The sequence below is a fragment of the Symphalangus syndactylus genome, chromosome 8 (genome assembly GCF_028878055.3).
Source record: "Symphalangus syndactylus isolate Jambi chromosome 8, NHGRI_mSymSyn1-v2.1_pri, whole genome shotgun sequence".
NCBI classification, from domain to species: domain Eukaryota; kingdom Metazoa; phylum Chordata; class Mammalia; order Primates; family Hylobatidae; genus Symphalangus; species Symphalangus syndactylus.
Window position 1 is genome coordinate 25,383,699 of NC_072430.2, and position 18,634 is coordinate 25,402,332.

The following is an 18,634-nucleotide window of genomic DNA, read 5'->3' on the forward strand; positions in this document are numbered from 1 at the left end:
AGGACAGGGATTTCACGGGCCCTTTCCTAAATAAAACTTCAAATAAGAACCCAGTTCTAAAATCTGCATCTCCAGGCTCCTCACACACCCACAATGTGAGTCAAGTTTCCATGTACCCTTTCACTCCAACCATCCACGAAGGGTATAGGAATCTTACACCACATCTTAGTCATCAGAACTTCCATTCCTCCTTAACAGGAAAATACATCTTCCCTTGCACACACATGGATGTTCCAACAGACATGTTGACGTATTTCTCCAATTGATAAGTGAACCAGTATTGTTTTAATGTGAACTGGAAATAAATCTGTGACTTGAATTTTGCCATAATTGAAATATAAAGTAGTTTAAATATAATATTTTCTTTTCTCTGTTTCCAGCCTCCGGATATGGGCTTTGAGACTGCTCTTGCCCCACAGCATACCTCCTTAGATGAAATTATCTTTTTTGCATATGTACCTGAGAACGAACCCCAGGAAACAATCTACAGCAAGAAGTTCAGCAATATACACTATGGAAAAGTGATACACTCTGGGTAGTGATTTGCATTTATTTAGATGGCATATTGGTTTCTAGAATCTACTTTTTAAATTTTTTGAGATAGGGTCTTGCTCTGTCATCCAGGCTGGAGTGCAGTAGTGCTATGACAGCTCACTGCAGCCTCAACCTCCCAGGCTCAAGCAATGCTCTGGCCCCAGCCTCCAGAATAGCTGGGACTGCAGGCACACACCACCATGCCTGGCTAAGTTTTGTATTTTTTGTAGAGATAGGGTTTCACCATGTTGCCCAGGCTGGTCTCAAACCCCTGAGCTCAAGGGATTCACCCATCTCAGCTTCCCAAACTGCTGAGGTTACAAGTGTGAGCCACTGCACCTGGCCAATAGAATCTAAATTTTTGGACCTACTTTTTTGAATAATTTTCTTGGTCAAATAGAGTAAGTCTTTTTTTGATACCCCACAAGGCCAAATACATTTAAAGACTCCAAGATGTCTTGCATGCTGCCCCAATTTTAGAAACCTAGGACCATGTATATCAGTGCCATCAGGCCAAGCTATAGAAATGTGTTTCGTGAGTATCAAAAATATTCTGGACAACACTGGATACTTCCTATCCACTGAGTTTACTCACATGACAATTCTTATATATCCTAGAGACCAACACATTTAATGTAGTGGAGGCTATCTTTTATGAAATATTGCATTGAACAATATACAGAATTCTCAGAAATGCTTACAGTAAGAGTCAATAACCCTTAAAGCTACCTTTAAGGCCTAATAACTCTTATTCAGAATATGAATTCTGGCTGGGTGCCATGGCTCACACCTGTAATCCCAGAACTTTGGGAGGCCAAGGCCAGCAGATCAGTTGAGGCCAGGAGTTGGAGACCAGCCTGACCAACATGGCGAAACTCCATCTCTACTAAAAATAAAAAAAATTAGCCAGGTGTGGTGGCTCACATCTGTAATCCCAGCTTCTGGGAAGACTGAGGCACAATAGTTGCTTGAACCCAGGAGGCCGAGGTTGCAGCGAGCCAAGATTGCGCCATTGCACTCCAGCCTGAGTGAGAGAGTGAGACTCTGTCTCAAAAAAAAAAAAAGAATATGAATTATATAACCCCCAAATCTACCAACTAAAAAAGAAACAATTTCAACAATTTCAGATTACCGGAAACTCACTGCTATGGTCTAAATATCTGTTTTCCCCAAAAATTCATATGTGGAAATCCTAACCCTCAAGGTGGTAGTGTTAAGAGGTGGGGCCCTTGGTAAGTGACTAGGTCATGAGGACTCTGCCCTCATGAATGGAATTAGTGTCCTTATGAAAGAGACCCCAGAGAGCTAGCTAGGCCCTTCCACCACGAAGGACTGAAGGACAGAGCCAGCTAGGCTCTTCTACCATGGAAGACACCATCTATAAACCAGAAAGTGGACCCTCACCAGATACCAAATCTGCTGGCACCTTGATCTCAGACTTTCCAGCCTCTAGAGCTATGAGAAATAAATTTCTGCTGTTTATAGGCTACCTGGTTTATGGTATTTTGTTATAGCAGCCCAGATAGTCTAAGATATTAACCTTGTCTCCAAGTGGTGGACTCTATTCTTATACCAGGTTGGAATCTGTATATTATATGTGTTTGGGGCTGTCAATACATATCTTGTCGCACAGCTAACAATACCTTGCACCGTGAGGCAGCTCACTCAGAAGCGGAGGTGAACATGGGAATCAGACCTAATATAACAAACGTCAGCAATATTTTTTCTCATGAGGATTGTATAAATTTTGTCTCTGACAAAAGTGTCAGTAATCTCTAGTATTATTTTTTGCTCTAGGTGGATCTTGTATGTGTGATGTTCCAGATCAGCTAGTTTGTGTTTATGTGGGTGTTCTTCTATAGAAAACCTACAGAATCACTTTTCAATCTTTTAATATTAACATGATTAATATTATACCAATGTCTATCATAATTTCTTATATTCTAATTATTTTTAAAAGCATATGGTCATTCTCTTAAGGATCAGAATATTTAAAAACCAGAACAGCACAATCTGTGATAAGATTCAATAACTTTGCTCTGTTTGCACAGAAACTAGGGAATGGGTAGCTTCAAGGCAGGAAATATGAGCAAAGCCAGGGTCAGAGACCTGGAGAGCAAGTGGAACTTCAACTTGGCAGGTGAGGAATTTGGGAGCCCACTGTTCTCAGGTCGGCAGGAGGCCAAAGGCAGTTATCCAGGTAGTCAGGGCATAAGGCAGAGAGAGCCATTCACTTACTCCACCAATCATCATTTAACAGTGACTACCAACAAGGCACTGTGGCGGGTGCTGCAACAGAGTGGTGAGCATGACATTCAAGCACCTCATTCCGTGAGCTTATATTCTAGCCCCAGAAGCAGACAAGTATGTAATTACAGTTGACTAAGTCTACAAAAGGGGAGTATACAGCATTGAGAGAGTATTTTCCTGGGGCTTGAGCCCTTGTTTGGAGAATCCTAGATTTCTCCTGGAATAACACCCAGGTTCCTTACTGGAACTCAAAAAGCCCCACTGACCTGGCTCCACTCTCTTGAGTGACCTCTTTGCTTTGTTCACTGCAGTGAAGTCACTCTGATTTTCCTTTGGTTTCTCTAACACATCCTGCTCTTTTTGGCCTGGAGGTCTTTGAGCATGCTGTTCCTCTCAGCCTGGAACCTTCCCCCAACCACCACTCTCTTCCTTCATCCTTGTTCTTCTGGTCTTTTCTTAAGCCTCAGAGTTTGGGTGAAAGAAGAGAGGTGAGGTAAAGGGACAAGAAGTCCTCCTGTTGGAGACTTCCAGAGTCTGGTTATGGGCAATGCTACCCTTGCCACTAGTGACAACTACCCCCGCCCTGCCGGCCCCTGGAATTCTGTCACTGTGTTGGGGTCCCTTCATCCTTTCAGCAGTCCTTCTGGGCAGCATTTTTTTTTCTTTCCTGCCTCCCCTCCACCCCCACATGACCCTTGTCCCCCAGAGATAAGCATTGTCTTGGATTTTATGTTAACATCTTTTAAAGTTTTGCTTTAGAGCTTTAATACTAGCTTTATGAAATGTATGACTTGCCTTTTTCATATAACATTATACTTTTGAAATTACTCCATATTGATATGTGGTCTGTAATTCACTCACATGAATATACTACAATTTATGTAGCTATTCTCCTATATTGTTTTGAATCATATCAAACTTTTCCTTCCCTCCCTTCCTTCCTTCCTTCCTTCCTTCCTTCCTTCCTTCCTTCCTTCCTTCCATTCTCTTTCCTTCTTTTGACAGGGTCTTCGTCTGTCACCCATGTTGGAGTGCAGTGGTACAATAATGACTCACTGCAGCTTTGACCTCCCTGGCTCAAGTGAGCCTCCCACCTCAGCCTCCTGAGTATCTGGGACTACAGGCACACACGTGCCGCCAAGCCCAGCTAGTTGTTTTTTTTTTTTTTTTTGGTCAGGGGGTGGGGGGATTTGCTTTTTTTTTGTTTGTTTGTAGAGATGGGTTTTTGCCATGTTGCCCAGGCTGGCCTTGAACTCCTGGGCTCAAGTCATCTGCCCACCTTGGCTGTCCAAAGTGCTAGGATTACAGGTGTGAGCGACCCCGCCCGGCTTTTCAATTTTACCTGTGTAGAATTGATGTGCCTAGTGTGAAGTGGGAATCCAGTTTTTCTTTTTTTTTTTAATGCGGGTAATCTATTGTCCATACAAGCCCCTCCTTTCCCCCACTGATCTGCAGCACTGCCCTGTGATATATCCTGGTCCCGTATATGCATTGGTCCGCTCCTATCCTTTCTCCTATTTCACTGGTGTATTTGTCTTCTCCATGACACACTGACTAAATGACTCTAATTGTGAAACACATGTGAATAACCCCCTCCCCCTGCCTTTTCTTGGCATTTGGTCTTCCATTTATATGTTAGACTCAGCTTGTCAAGTTCCATTAAGGAAAATAAAAACCCCAAAACCTGGTAATAGAAATTACCTCTTGCAACCAAACTCTGCCTTATATCACTGTTAGATCTTGGGTGGGAATTTCGTGCTCTTCTCCTAGCAGTAAAATAATTATCTTTCTGCTAATAATTATTAGCAGAAAAGAACTAATAATTATTAATTCTTTTAGAATTTTAGGACCAAGACAGCTTCCTGATTCCTCTTAAGGGATAGAAGTTATTATTTCATCCTTCCCTTCTCTGTTATATGTCTTTCCCTGGGCCCTGTGGGTGAGTGTACCTTTACTTCTTCTCTGACAGTAGGTAAAAGCATTTGCTTTATAAGGGAAAAGGGTGAGGGAAGGAGGCAGGACTTCTGTGCCAGCACCCTCCTGACACCCCCTAACGCTCAGCCACCAATCAGCTCTTTTGAGGTCTGTGTGCGAAAGTATTCTGTGCCCAACCTCCTGTGGTTTAAGGTTTTTGCTTCCTATGAGAGAAGGTTCAGGGAAGTAGGTGATGCTTCAGGCCTGTTTCCTCCCAACCTCTGATCCCCACAAACTACCTACACCACCAATGGTGGCTGTCTCTGGTCTATGGCCCTTCCCCAGTCTTTGCCACAAGCCTTCAACGGAAGCCAGTGGAGTTTGCAAGTGAGTGCAGACTCCCATTTGTCAGGCGCCCAAGCACTTCCAGACTCACATGCTAACACATACCTGGCCTTTGGCCCTTTTTTGTAACTTCAGCTAACTCTTACTTGCTTGTGTTGTGGTCAGCACTGTTTCTCCTTCCCCTGTTCTTCCATAGGTGACACTGTCCTGGTGTTCAATCTCTCCTTGGAATGGCTTATTGCTCTGGATTTCAGCTTAGTTGGTGATCTTGTGACCTTAATTCTCTGACAAGCTAGAGAAAAGTCATGACTTTGTACTTTATCTACTTTTTGTTTTGTTTTCTTGTTTGAGTGCATCTTTCTGCATTTAAAGCAAAAGCAGAAGTCTTATGATTGCCTTTTGTAGAGTAATCTTATATTTTTCAAATTTGCTAAATTCTTTTAATAATTCTAGTACTTTTTCTACATATTACCTTGGGTTTTGGAGTAGAGGTAAATTTTTAATTTTTTCTTAAGTTTCATTAGCTTTAAGGGTACAACTGAATTTTGGTTACATGGGTGAATTGTGTAGTGGTGAAGTCTGGATTTTTGGTGTACCTATCACCCAAGTAGTGTACATTGTACCCAATAGGTAGTTTTTCCTCTCTCACCCCTCTCACCCTCCCTTCTTCTGAGCCTCCAGTATCCACTATACCACTCTGTATGCCTTTGCATACCCATAGCTTAGCTCCTGCTTTTAAGTGAGAACATGCAGTGTTTAGTTTTTCTGTTCCTAAGTTGCTTCACTGAGGTTAATGGCCTTCAGTTCCGTCCAAGTTGCTGCAAAAGACATTATTTCATTATTTTGTATGGCTGAGTAGTATTCCATGGTGTATATATATATATATATATATACCACATTTTTTTAATCCACTCATCAGTTTATGGCACTTGGGTTGATTCCATATCTTTGCAAATGTGAATTATGCTGCAATAAGCGTATGTGTTCAGGTGTCTTTTTTTATATAATGACCTCTTTTCCTTTGGGTAGATAACCAGTAGTGGGATTGCTGGATTGAATGGTAAATCTATTTTTAGTTATTTGAGAAATTTCCATACTTTATAAATATTTTTAAGTAGATAATCATATTACCTGCCAGTACAATTGATCCTTGAACAACATGGGTTTGTTACTATGGAGGTCCACTTATACATGGAAATTTTTCTGCCTCTGCCACCCCTGAGTCAGTAAGGCCTCCTCAGCCTACTCAGGAAGACGACTAGGATGAAGATCTTTATGATGATCCTTTCCACTTAAGAAATAATAAATGTATTTTCCCTTTCTTACGATTTTCTTAATAATATTTTTTCCCGTAGCTTACTTTATTGTAAGAATACAGCATGTAAGACATATAACACACAAAATACGCGTTAATCAACTGTTTATGTTATTGGTAAGACTTCCAGTCAACAATAGCCTACTTGTAGTTAAATTTGGGGGGAATTAAAAGTAATATGTGAATTTTCACCTGCACAGGAGGTTGGCATCCCTAACCTCTGCATGTTCAAGGGTCAACTATAATTTTTTTTTGTTTTTTCCTTAACGTTTCTTAGCATATTATAGCTTTTTCCTGTTACAGTGTCTAGGACCTCCAATATTTTGTTAAGTAGAAGATAATGGAATTATTGTTGTTCCTGACTATATATATATATATATATATATATATAAGCATTTCATAGTTTTCTTAAACCCTTTGTCATTTAAAGAAACTTATCTGTTTTTCTAGTTTAAGAGATTTAGAGTTTGGGGTTTTAAATTATTATTTCTCCTGTATCTATTGAGCTTATCTATAGAATTTTTCCCTTTAACTTTTTATTTAACATTGTAAATTATATTGTGGATTTAATGTTGAACCAACCTTAAAGTCCTGGAATATGCCTATCTTTGACATTGTGTATTACCTATTTTCATACATTTCTGGACTCAGTTTGCTAATATTTAGGATTTAAACATCTGTGTTCATGTGGGAAGTTTACCTGTAATTTTTCTTTCTCATATTGTCCTTCTGTGGTTCCGTTAACAAGATTATACTAGCCTCATAGACAATTTTTTTTTTAATTTTCTGGAAGAGTTTAAGACTGGAATATTTTGTTCCTTAAAAATTTGTTTTTTGAAATTGTTTGAAACTTACTTTATGGCCTAGGACTAGGCCATTCATTATGGTCAATTTCAGTAAATATTTTGTATGGAGGCAAAATTTTACATCTATCCTCTTAGGGTGTTTTGGCTGGGCCTGAGAATTAAACTGACATAAGACAGATTAACAGGAGAAAAGCATACACATTTATTTAATGTAAGTGTTATGTGACATAGGAGTCCTCCTAAAGAAATGAAGACTCCTGAAGAAGCAGTTAGAGTTGAACATGTATATACTGGGTTGGACAAAAAGTAGTAAGTTGTGAAAATGTGACAAGGCAAGGGGGCTTGGGCTAGGGTAGTTAACTGTGGAGAAGTGGCTAGGAAAATAAGGGTTAGTTTAACAAGGTCTGTTTGTACAGATTTCTCTTGGCTTTGGCTCCCCATCTCTAGTAATAAAAACAGTGTCCTTCTCCAGGTGCAAGGAGGTTGGACACCTTCCACATGGGAGTTTTATCTCTTGCCTTTAGGTAGGTCAGAGTGTCCTTCCTGCATTTGCTGTTGTGTGTGTGTGTGTGTGTGTGTGCGCGCGCATGTGTTTTAAGTGACTTTAACTCAATCAGTGGGCTAGAGCAAATATTTTGAGGTGTTGTGTTCTGAATGCTTTCCTATTGAGTGCAGTATTAATATTTATTTGTTAGATTAATCCTGTTCCTTGTGATATTGCAATTTTATGTATCCTTAATGATTTTTTTCTGCTTGATCTATCAATTATTGAGAGAGTTGTATTAAACTTTCCTACTGTGTATACTGGATTTGTCCATTTTAAAATTATAGTTGTGTCAATTTTGCCTTGTATATTTTGAGATTGTTATTAGGTACATATAAGTTTAGAATTGTTACATCTTCATGATCAGTTGAACATTTTGTTGGTATTTAGTGACTATTTTTATCATTACAATTCTTTTTTGCATGACCGTGGCTTTTTTATTATGCTTTTTTAAACCATTTTAAAGTGTACCATTCTATAGCATTAAATTCATTCAAATCCTTTGCCCATTTTTAAATCAGGGGTTTTTTGTTATGAGTTTCAATGTTTTGTTTTTGTTTGTAGCTTTTTTTGTTATTGATACATGGCACCAGACTTCTTTGGATAATATTTTTGTGGGATACTATTTCAGTCCTTTAACTTTCACCTGCTTTATATATCTGTCATAAAAGACATAAATGAATTTTGTGGTTTTAGCCTATTTAACAATTTCTGTCTTTTAGTTGGAGAGTTTAGTTCAACTACATTTATTATTTTTACTAATATATTTGTCTTCATTCCTACCATCTTCTTTTGTACTTTCTATTTGTCCCACTTTTTTCTATGTCTCATTTTTGTCTTCTCTTCTTGCTTACCTTATTTTAAGGTTCTTTTTTCTCCTCTTTCCATTCTTTTCTTCTTCTACTTGATTGGGACTTTTACACCCTGTTTTATTTTGCTTTTTCATGTTACCCAAGATTTTTACATGTGTGTTAACTTAAAAAGTCTAAAGTTATTTAATAACTTTATCTCTTTCCCATTCCGTATGTAATCATTAAACTCTGGGTGTGTAGTCAGTATCTACCCTTTATATTTCTCAAGAATGAGTCCAATTCTGGTCCCTTGGTTCCTGAAACCTCAGAAGACGTATTATAGTTTCTAAAGTGGTCCCCTTGAAGAAATCTCTCTTGGCCTTTTTATTATTATTATTATTATTATTTTTGTTTGTTTTTTGAGATGGAGTTTTTCTCTTGTTGCCCAGGCTGGAGTTCAATAGCGCGATCTCGGCTCAGCAACCTCCACCTCCTGGGTTCAAGTGATTCTCCTGCCTCAGCCTCCCTAGTAGCTGGGATCACAGGCATGCGCCACCACGCCCGGCTAATTTTGTGTTTTTAGTAGAGACGGGATTTCTCCATGTTGGTCAGGCTGGTCTCAAACTCCCAACCTCAGGTGATCTGCCCGCCTAGGCCTCCCAAAGTGCTGGAATTACAGGCGTGAGCCACCGCACCCAGCTGCCTCTTGGCTTTTTTGTGAGAGAGGCACTTCTCTTTCTCCATGTAGGGTGGCATAGAGATGAGAGGTGAGATGCACAACACACCATTACTACTTCCTTCTTTAAATTCTTCAACTTTCATTTATCTTAAATAACCTAGCTTTCATTTAGAATGTCACTCTGGCTGTGATATAGAGAATGAATTGGAGGGTAACAATTATGGATGCACTTAGGTCATTTAGAAGGCTTTTGCAGTAGCCTAGGCTAAAATTTTTGATGTTTTAGTCTAAGATAATGATGGTAGAAATTGAGGGGAATGAATGGACTGAGAGATACATGGGAACAGACTCACCAGGACAATGGAGCAGAGCAATTTTCATTACTTTACTTCATTGTCTGTTTCTGTGCCTTAAAAAACACATCTGTGCTTGCCTTCTATTTACCGCATCCAGCTACACGTGATCTTATTCTGGTAATGCTGTCTGAGATTCTTACACTGTGCTTAAGAGGACAGGTACCTGAGGTAGACAGACTATGGATGAGGAATCAGGCAGTATGGGAATGTCAAATGGTAGACTTGGAATTCAGAAGAGAGTTTGAAGAATAAGAATCGAGAACTAAAGTTAGATGATGGAAAAGAAGAGATTCTGAACATTATCAATGAATCTGGATCATGGAGGCCAAGAGGCTTGCAAATTCTCAACAAAGGTATAGGCTACCACCTACAATGAGATGTTAGGTACTGAATCAAAATCCTTTTACAGTAGGAATTGATTAAATATACACAGATAAAAGACACTATCTAATTGATAACAAGGGAAGTATAGTCATTGCACAAATGGTGAAATATTTGAGAAGGAAATTCTGTCATCTTGTAATAACAAGGTCAGTTGTTCTTAAGAATCTTCACAAAACCTTTTTTTTTTTTTTTTTTTTTTTTTTTTTTTTTTTTTTTTTTGAGACGAAGTTTCACTCTTGTTGCCCAGGCTGGAGTCCAATGGCGTGATCTTGGCTCACTACAACCTCCGCCTCCTGGGTTCAAGCAATTCTCCTGCCTCAGCTTCCCAAGTAGCTGGGATTACAAATGCCCACCACCACGCCTGACTAATTTTTTGTATATTTAGTAGAGACGGGGTTTCACCATGTTGACCAGGCTGGTCTCGTACTTCTGACCTCAGGTGATCCACCCGCCTCAGCCTCACAAAGTCCTGGGATTACAGGCATGAGCCATTGCACCCGGCCCTGAATCTTCACAAAATCTTAATAGTGATAACTTAATGTCCATGTTTTTACTAAATTGCTCAGAAGGAATGTATCATCAACACACAAAGGTTTCAGTAAAGCTCTTCATTCATTCAATGAATATTTGAGTGCCTATTACATATCAAGTCCTGTGCTAGGCACTGGGAATATAGTGGTAAACAAGATAGACAAGGCTGTTCCCTGCATGGAGATGACATTCTAATAAACAGATACAGGTGATAAACAGGTAAACCAAAACAAATTCATATCTAACATGTGCTTTGAAGAAAGTAAATGTGGTGACAGAGGGAGTGAGAAGGGTAAGCAAAGACCCAAGAATGAAGAGCAAAGAGCCAATGAAAGAGCTTTCCAGGCTAAAGAAGTTGCATACAGTCAGGCAAGAAAAATTGGGATGTGTTTAATAAACATGAAGAAAGCCAGTATAGATGATGCACAGTGATGGTGTGGTGGAAAGGCCAGCAAGGAGGTCAGCTAGTGCCAGATCATAGACGGTATTATAGGCTGCAGGAAGAGTGTAAATTTTCTTCTTGGTGTCAGCAGAAACCATTGGAGAATGTTATTGGATTATTTTAAAATAATCCAATTTATATTTTTGAAAGGATCACTCTGACTGCTGTGAAAAGTGTGGGACAGGGTGTGAGTAGAAGCTGCTAAGCCCCTTAGAAAGTTATTAAAGTAATACAGGTGAGAGATGATGGTGCTGGAGCAGGTGCAGTTGAGTGAAGACAGGATCTGGTGATGCATTTGCCTGTTAGGGATATGAGCAAGAGAGTGATCAAAAATTGTCTAGGTTTGTGGTTTGTAGCTAGAAGGATGATACCACCATTTTCCGAGATGAAAAGTGCAGGTATCAGGCAGGGTAATTGACAGTTCCACATTGGAAATGTTCAGTTTGAAATGTGTGTTAGGTGTCTAAGTGAAGATGTGAAGTTGGCAGTTAGATGTATGAATTCATAGCTCAGAAGAGTCAGAGCGGCAACTTGGCATTTGGCAATTGTTCAGATACAGATGGGTGATTCTACCTGCAGAGGAGGATGTACGTAGAGAAGAAAAGCCCTGGGGCACTCCAGGAAGAGAGCCTGGACTAAGAAGAAGGCCCTAGCAAAGAAGGATGAGAAGGAGCAGCCAGTAAGGTAGAAAAAACACAGGAAAATGTGGAGCCATATAAACCAAGAGAAGAGGGTGTTTCAGAAAGTATGGAGTGATCAACTGTGATGCATGCTGCAAAGAGACTTGAGTAAAATAAGATTAAAGATGTGACCTTTGAATTTGGCACCATTCTAGGCTGTAGTAACCTTGATGAAAACCGTTTCATTGGCATGGAGTGGAAGGGATCAGCTGGGCTGGGGAAATGGCACAGGCGTTGGAATGGGAGCTTAGAATGCATAGGTAGCTTAGTTTGATGATATTTGTCTTTTTGCAGTGTTTTCTCCACTCAACAGTTGTTCCTCTCCACCTCCAAAATTCACTGATTCATTCTCCATTGCACAAATCCCCTTTCCTTCTCCTTTAAAGGCCGATTTCTCTCCTCTTCTGGAACAGCAGTGCTTAATCACCCCCAACGTGCAATCCTAGGAAGAAGTGGGGAGACAGCTTTCATAATTAAGGTAGCTGCCTGACCACTGGCCATTGACTTCAGATACAAAGAGGTTAACTTTTTAAAATTAATTAATAAACTTTTTAAATTAATTACAGTTTTACAGCAAAATTGAGCAGAAAATAGAGTTCCTATATACCTCTGTCCCATACACACACGAAACCTTCCCCACTATCCACATCCCACACCAAAGTGGTACATTTGTTACAGCTCATGAACCTACATTGACACATCATTTATCACCCAGAGTACGTATCTACATTAGGACTTATTCTTAGTATTGCAAATTCAATGGGTTTGAACAAATGTATAATGATAAGTATTCATCATCACAATATCATACAGAAGAGTTTCACTGCCCTAAAAATTTTCTATGCTTTGCCTGTTCAACCCTCTCCTCCCCTCACCCCTGGCAACCACCGATCTTTTTGCTGTCTCCATAATTTTGCCTTTTCCAGAATGTCATATAGTTTGAATCATACAGTATATAGCCTTTTCAGAGGCTTCTTTTACGTAGTAATATGCATCTAAATTTCCTCCATGTCTTTTCATGGCTTGATAGCTCATTTCTTTTTTAGTGCTGAATCATATAATATTCCATCATCCACAGTTTATTTATTCATTTACCTACTGAAGAACATCTTGGTTGCTTCCAAGTTTTAGCAATTATAAATAAAGCTTCTGTAAACACCTATTTGCAGATTTTGTATAGATAGAAGTTTTCAACTCATTTGGGTAAATACCAAGGCATTTTGCTTGATCATATGCTAAGAGTATGTTTAGTTTTGTAAAAAATGACGGAACTGTCCTCCAGACTGGCTGTATCATTTTCATTTCTATCAGCAATGAACAAGAGTTCCTATTATTCACATACTCACCAGTATTTGGGTTGTCAGTGTTTTGGATTTCTGCCATTCTAATAGTCATGTGGTGGTATCTCATTGTTAATTTGCATTTCCCTGATGACATATGCATTAGTCTGTTTTCACACTGCTATAAAGAAATACCTGAAACTGGGTAATTTATAAAGGAAAGAGGTTTAATTGACTCACAGTTCTGCATGGCTGGGGAGGCCATGGTGGAAGATGAAGGGGAAGCAAGGCACGTCTTACATGGCAGCAGGAGAAAGAGACAGTGCAGGGGAAACTGCCATTTTTAAAACCATCAGATCTCGTGAGAACTCTCTCACTGTTAGGAGAACAGCATGGGGAAAACCGCCCCCATGATCCAACCACCTCCCACCAGGTCCCTCCCTTGATACGTGGGGATTACAATTCAAGATGAGATTTGGGTGGGGACATTGAGCCAAACCATATCAATATATGATGTAGAACATTTTTTGATATGCTTACCTGCAATCTGCATATCTTCTTTGGTGAGGTATCTGTTAAGGTCTTTGGCCCATTTTTAAAATCAGGTTGTATGCTTTCTTATTGTTGTATTATTAGAGTTTTTTCTATTGTAGGAGATCAGATTATGCCACCCCAGAACCATGCAGTGGTGTGTGCCTGTAGTTGCAGCTACTACAGAGTCTGAGGCAGGAGGATCTCAAGTTCAAGCCTAGTCTGGGCAAAATAGTGAGACCTCCAATTTCCAAACAAAACAAAACAAAAAAACAAAGAATATGCCACTTTGGCATAAAAATTATTTGAGCTGAAGGCAATTAAGGAAAAACAGGCACAAGAAAAACTCTTTGCCCCCTCCCACCAGAAAGGGCAGAATGATTCTTAATCACTGAAGATAACTCTAGACTATATAAATATATATTTTTTTCTTTTTAGAGACAGATTCTCACTCTGTTACCCAGGCTGGAGTGCAGTGGTGCAATCATAGCTCACTGCAGCCTCGAACTCCTGGGCTCAAGCAATCCTCCTGCCTCAGCCTCCCATGTAGCTGGGACTACAGGCATGTGCCACCACACCCAGCTAGTTTTTTTTTTTTTATTTTAAAATTTTTTTAGAGGCGAGATCTCACTGTGTTGCACCCAGGCTGGTCTCCAACTCCTGGCCTCAAGCAACCCTCCTGCTTCAGTCTTTCCTCCAGAGTAGCTGGGATTACAGGCACAAGCAACTCTAGACTATTAATAAACCCAGAGACACAAAGAATTTCCAGAAGAAACCTTGTCAAAACAACCCTTATCTTCCATTAGTTCCCTCCATTTATTTACCTTCCACAGTTTGCTGACCCTAAAAACCTAAGCCCATTTTTCTTTGTTTTGTCACTTCTCTAAAAATTTGTTATGAAGCCCCATGTTCTAACTACTTTTTTTAGTTACTCATCGCTGTTGTTTTTCCTGCATGTAAGCACAATGCACATGTTAATAAACTCCACCTGTTTTTCTCTTGTTAATCTGTATTTGTCAGTATAATTGTCAGGGTCTCAGTTACAAAACCAAGGAGAATAAAGGAAAAAGAGGTTTCTTCTCCCCTCCCCTACAGTTTATTTTGGATAACAGTCCTTTATATGTCTTTTGAAAATATTTTCTCCTAGTATGTGTCTTGTCTTCTAATTCTCTTGACAGGATATTTCACAGAGCATAAGTTTGTAATTTTAGTAAGGTACCAATTATTAATGAGAGATACATGCAAACCATAGCATGTATTTTTAACACAAATTCAGTGTTCACTGCTTAACACTGTCATTTAAAAATCTTTACTAATTAGTTAAAAAGTATATCCCATTGTTGTAATTGCGATTTCTTCTGTTACAAATGAGGCTGACCAAATGTTAATCAAATGTTTGTTAGCTATTTGTGGTATATTTTGTTGTAAACTATTTGTTCATAAATTGGTTCATTTAATCCACTGTTTTATCCAAATTACTTAATGGTTTTACTTGTGTTTAGGAAAACTGGAGAGAAATTTATCAATTTTCTCTTTCATGGATTGTGTCTTTGGTGTTGTATTCAACAGTCATTGCATTAAGATGGTAAATTTTGTTAGGTGTATCTTCTTAGTCTGTTTCATGCTGCTATAATAGAATATCACAGACTGGGTAATGTATAAAGAAAAGAAATTTATTTCTTACAGTTCTGGAGGCTGGGAAATCCGAGGCTGGGGGGCCCACATCTGGTGAGGGCCTCATGCTCCATCATCCAATCGTGGAAGGCAGAAGGGTGAGCACATGTGAGCACACATGTGAAGCACTCATGTGCAAAAGAGAGAGAGAAAGACAGGGGGAAGGAAGGCGCTGAATTCATTCTTTTATCAGGAACCCACTCCCACAATAACTAACCCACTCCTGCAATAATGGCATTCATCCATTCGTGAGGGCAGAGCCTCATGGTCTAATCACCCCTTAAAAGTCCCACCTCTCAGGTTGCAGTGAGCCAAGATGGCGCCACTGCACTCCAGGCTGGTGGCAGAGCAAGACTCTGTCTCAAAAAAAAAAAAAAAAATGTCCCACCTCTCAACACTCTTGCATTGGAAATTGTGTTTTCAACACATGAACTTTGAGGAATACATTAAAACTGTAGCATATATTTTAACATAATATTTTTAATTGAGGGAAAAAAGTAATTGCCATACCCAAGGTCATCTAGATTTTCTCCTATGTTATCTTCTTAGGAGTTTTATAGTTTTGCATTTTATATTTAAGTCTGTGGTCCATTTAGAGTTCTTTATTTTCTTTTTTGAGACAGGGTCTGGCTCTGTCACCCACGCTGGAGTGCAGTGGCATTATCTCAGCTCACTGCAACCTCCACCTCACAGGCTCAAGTGATCCCACTGCCTCAGCCTCCTGAGTAGCTGGGATTACAGGCACGTGCCACCACACCTGGTTAATTTTTGTATTTTTAGTAAAGACAGGGTTTCACCATGTTGCCTAGGCTGGTCTTGAACTCCTAGGCTCAACCAATCTGCCTGCCTCAGCTCCCAAAGTGCTGGGATTACAGGTGTGAGCCACTGCACCCGGCCTAGAGTTAATTTTTGTGATGATTGTAAGATCTGTGATTGAATTTTTTGCATGTGGATATGCAAGGCTAACACTTTAGAAACAGATTGTTTTCTTGGTTATAAAGTTAATACATGCTCAGTATAGAAATTTCCTAAAAGACAGAAAAATATTAAGATAATTGAAATTATGACTATTAACACTTTGATGAACTGCCAATTAGTCCTTTTTATATGCATTTTAACATTTTTCAACTTGCTTTCTTCATGTGGACATTATAATATGATCATTTTCCCTACACTGTTAAAAACTCTTTCTAAACACCCTTTTAATCATTGCATTTTCTCTAAGTAAATCATGTAATATCATTCACTTAGTTTTTTTATTGACATTTCTCATTTCTAAATTTTACCATAATGAATATATTTGTGTAGAAAGCTTTCTCCCCCACCCCTCTGTTTCAGGTTCTTTCCTTAGAATAGACACATAATAATAGACATGGAATCAGAGCGGGGAAAAGGTTAGCACGCTCCTAATGCATAATGTCAAATTGCTTTCCAGGAAGCTAGTTCTAATTTACAATCCCATCAGTAGTGGATGAGTGCCTATCTTCACCCAATTCCCACCACTACTGAACCCTGTCATTTAAAGATCTTCGCTAATTTTAGAGGTTAAAAATTGTATCCCATTGTTATAATTGCCATTTCATTGATTACTAATGAGGTTGAACAAATGTTAATCAAATATTTGTTAGTTATTTGTGGTATACTTGCTTTGTAAATTATTTGTTCATAAGTTGGTTCATTTAATCCACTGTTTTATCCAAATTGCTTAATGGTTATTTGTTTTTAGGAAAACTGGAAGAGCTTACATAAGAAAGGTATTGCAACATACGAGTCCTAAAGGATTTTTGTCCTCAGTTATTGCAGAAATGAAAGAGCCCTTTGGATTAGAAGAAGTGAATGAGAGCTCTTGTTTGTCTAGTTCCCTTTTGATTAATAAAGCTGGAAATGTCTATAAACTCACTCTTGATTCACAAGGTAGGTATAATAATATCATACATCTCTGATGGTTAGAAAAAAATGAAAAATTATCTTTTGTGAAGGCATTTTAATGCTTATTTATAGAGCAATAGATTTCAAATTTTAGTCCAACTGGCAACCTACCAAAGTTTACATATATCTGGGTTCCTGAAAGTTTTTTTTTTTTTTTTTTTTTTTTTTGGCAATGGAGTCTCGCTCTGTGGCCCAGGCTGGAGCGTAGTGATGCGATCTCAACTCACCGCAACCTCTGCCTCCCAGGTTCAAGCGATTCTCCTGCTTCAGCCTCCAGAGTAGCTGGGATTACAGGCATGTGCCACCACACCCAGCTAATTTTTGCTTTTTTGGAGTCTCGCACCATCACCCAGCCTGGAGCACAGTGGTGCAATCTCAGCTCACTGCACCCTCTGCCTCCTGGCTTCAAGCAATTCTCCTGCCTCAGCCTCCCGAGTAGCTGGGATTACAGGTGCATGCCGCCACCATGCCCAGCTAATCTCTTTTGTATTTTAGTAGAGATGGGATTTCACCGTGTTGCCCAGGCTGCTCTCGAACTCCTGAGCTCAGGCAATCCACCCACCTCAGCCTCTCAAAGTGCTAGGATTACAGGCGTGAGCCACTGCACCTGGCCTAATTTTTGTATTCTTAGGAGAGACGGGGTTTCACCTTGTTGGCCAGGCTGGTCTCAAACTCCTGACCTCGAGTGATCCGCCTGCCTCAGCTTCCCAAAGTGCTGGGATTACAGGCATTAGCCACCACACCCTGCCCAAGATTTTTTTTCTAATATAATAAAATATAGCTATAACTTCATTGATATTTCATCAATAGTAGTGCCTATTATTTATTCCTATGAGGCTATTTTGTCTTAAAGAGTGATCAGAAGAAATGAAAGAAAATGGGAAGTTCCTGCAGATTTTGCCTTACTTTAACAAAATAATTTTGAATCACTGTTCTATAGGATGTTTCTATCTCAACGGATTATTGATTCACAGCAAAAGTTAGTACAGTTTATTCTAAGAGTTTAGATTTTACTCTGACGAAACGGGAAGCCACTGGAGGGTTTAAGCAGAAAGTGACATGATATGACTTAGCTCTCAACAAGACCACTTTGGCTGCTGTGATGAGAATAGACTGGGCAGGTGATGGAGAGAAGGCAAGGAGGAAAGCAGAGAAGTCAGCTAGGAGGCCATTACAATAATCAAGTGAGAGATCATATTAAACTTAAAGATGCCTGTTACTCATCCAAGCGGAGAAATAAGATGGGCATTTAGAAATATAAGTCTGGAGTTCAGGGAAGATGGCTGGGCTAGAGACACAGATTTGAGGACTTTCAGCATATGTATGATAGTTAATGCTATAAGACCAAATGAGAACACCTGGAAAATGAGTGGAGTTATAGAAGGGAAGAGGCTTGAGGTCTAATCCAGGGCAATATCTAGTGTTCAGGGAGATAGAGGAGAATCAGTAAAGGATATTGGGTGGCCTGGTCAGAGTAGAACTAAGAGAGAGTGTGTCAAACCAGGTGAGGAAGGTGTTTCAAGAAGGAGAGGCCCCTCTCCTGTGTTGCATAACACCAATAGGTCTGATAAGATAAGGAAAGAAAACTGGCCAGTGGATCTGTGTGAAAGTCCTTGGGAACCTTGGCCGGGTGTGGTGGCTCATGCCTG

General features: G+C 39.5%; 1 protein-coding gene across 1 annotated transcript in view; it reads left to right on the top strand.

Annotated features, from left to right (window-relative positions):
* The window catches only part of CATSPERB (cation channel sperm associated auxiliary subunit beta), a 209,974-nt gene that overhangs the window by 148,124 nt on the left and 43,216 nt on the right, over positions 1-18,634 (top strand). The window contains exons 18-19 of the mRNA XM_055288401.2: positions 381-535; positions 16,783-16,970. Of these exons, the coding sequence (XP_055144376.1) occupies positions 381-535; positions 16,783-16,970 (343 nt within the window). The remainder of the gene's footprint in view (positions 1-380; positions 536-16,782; positions 16,971-18,634) is intronic.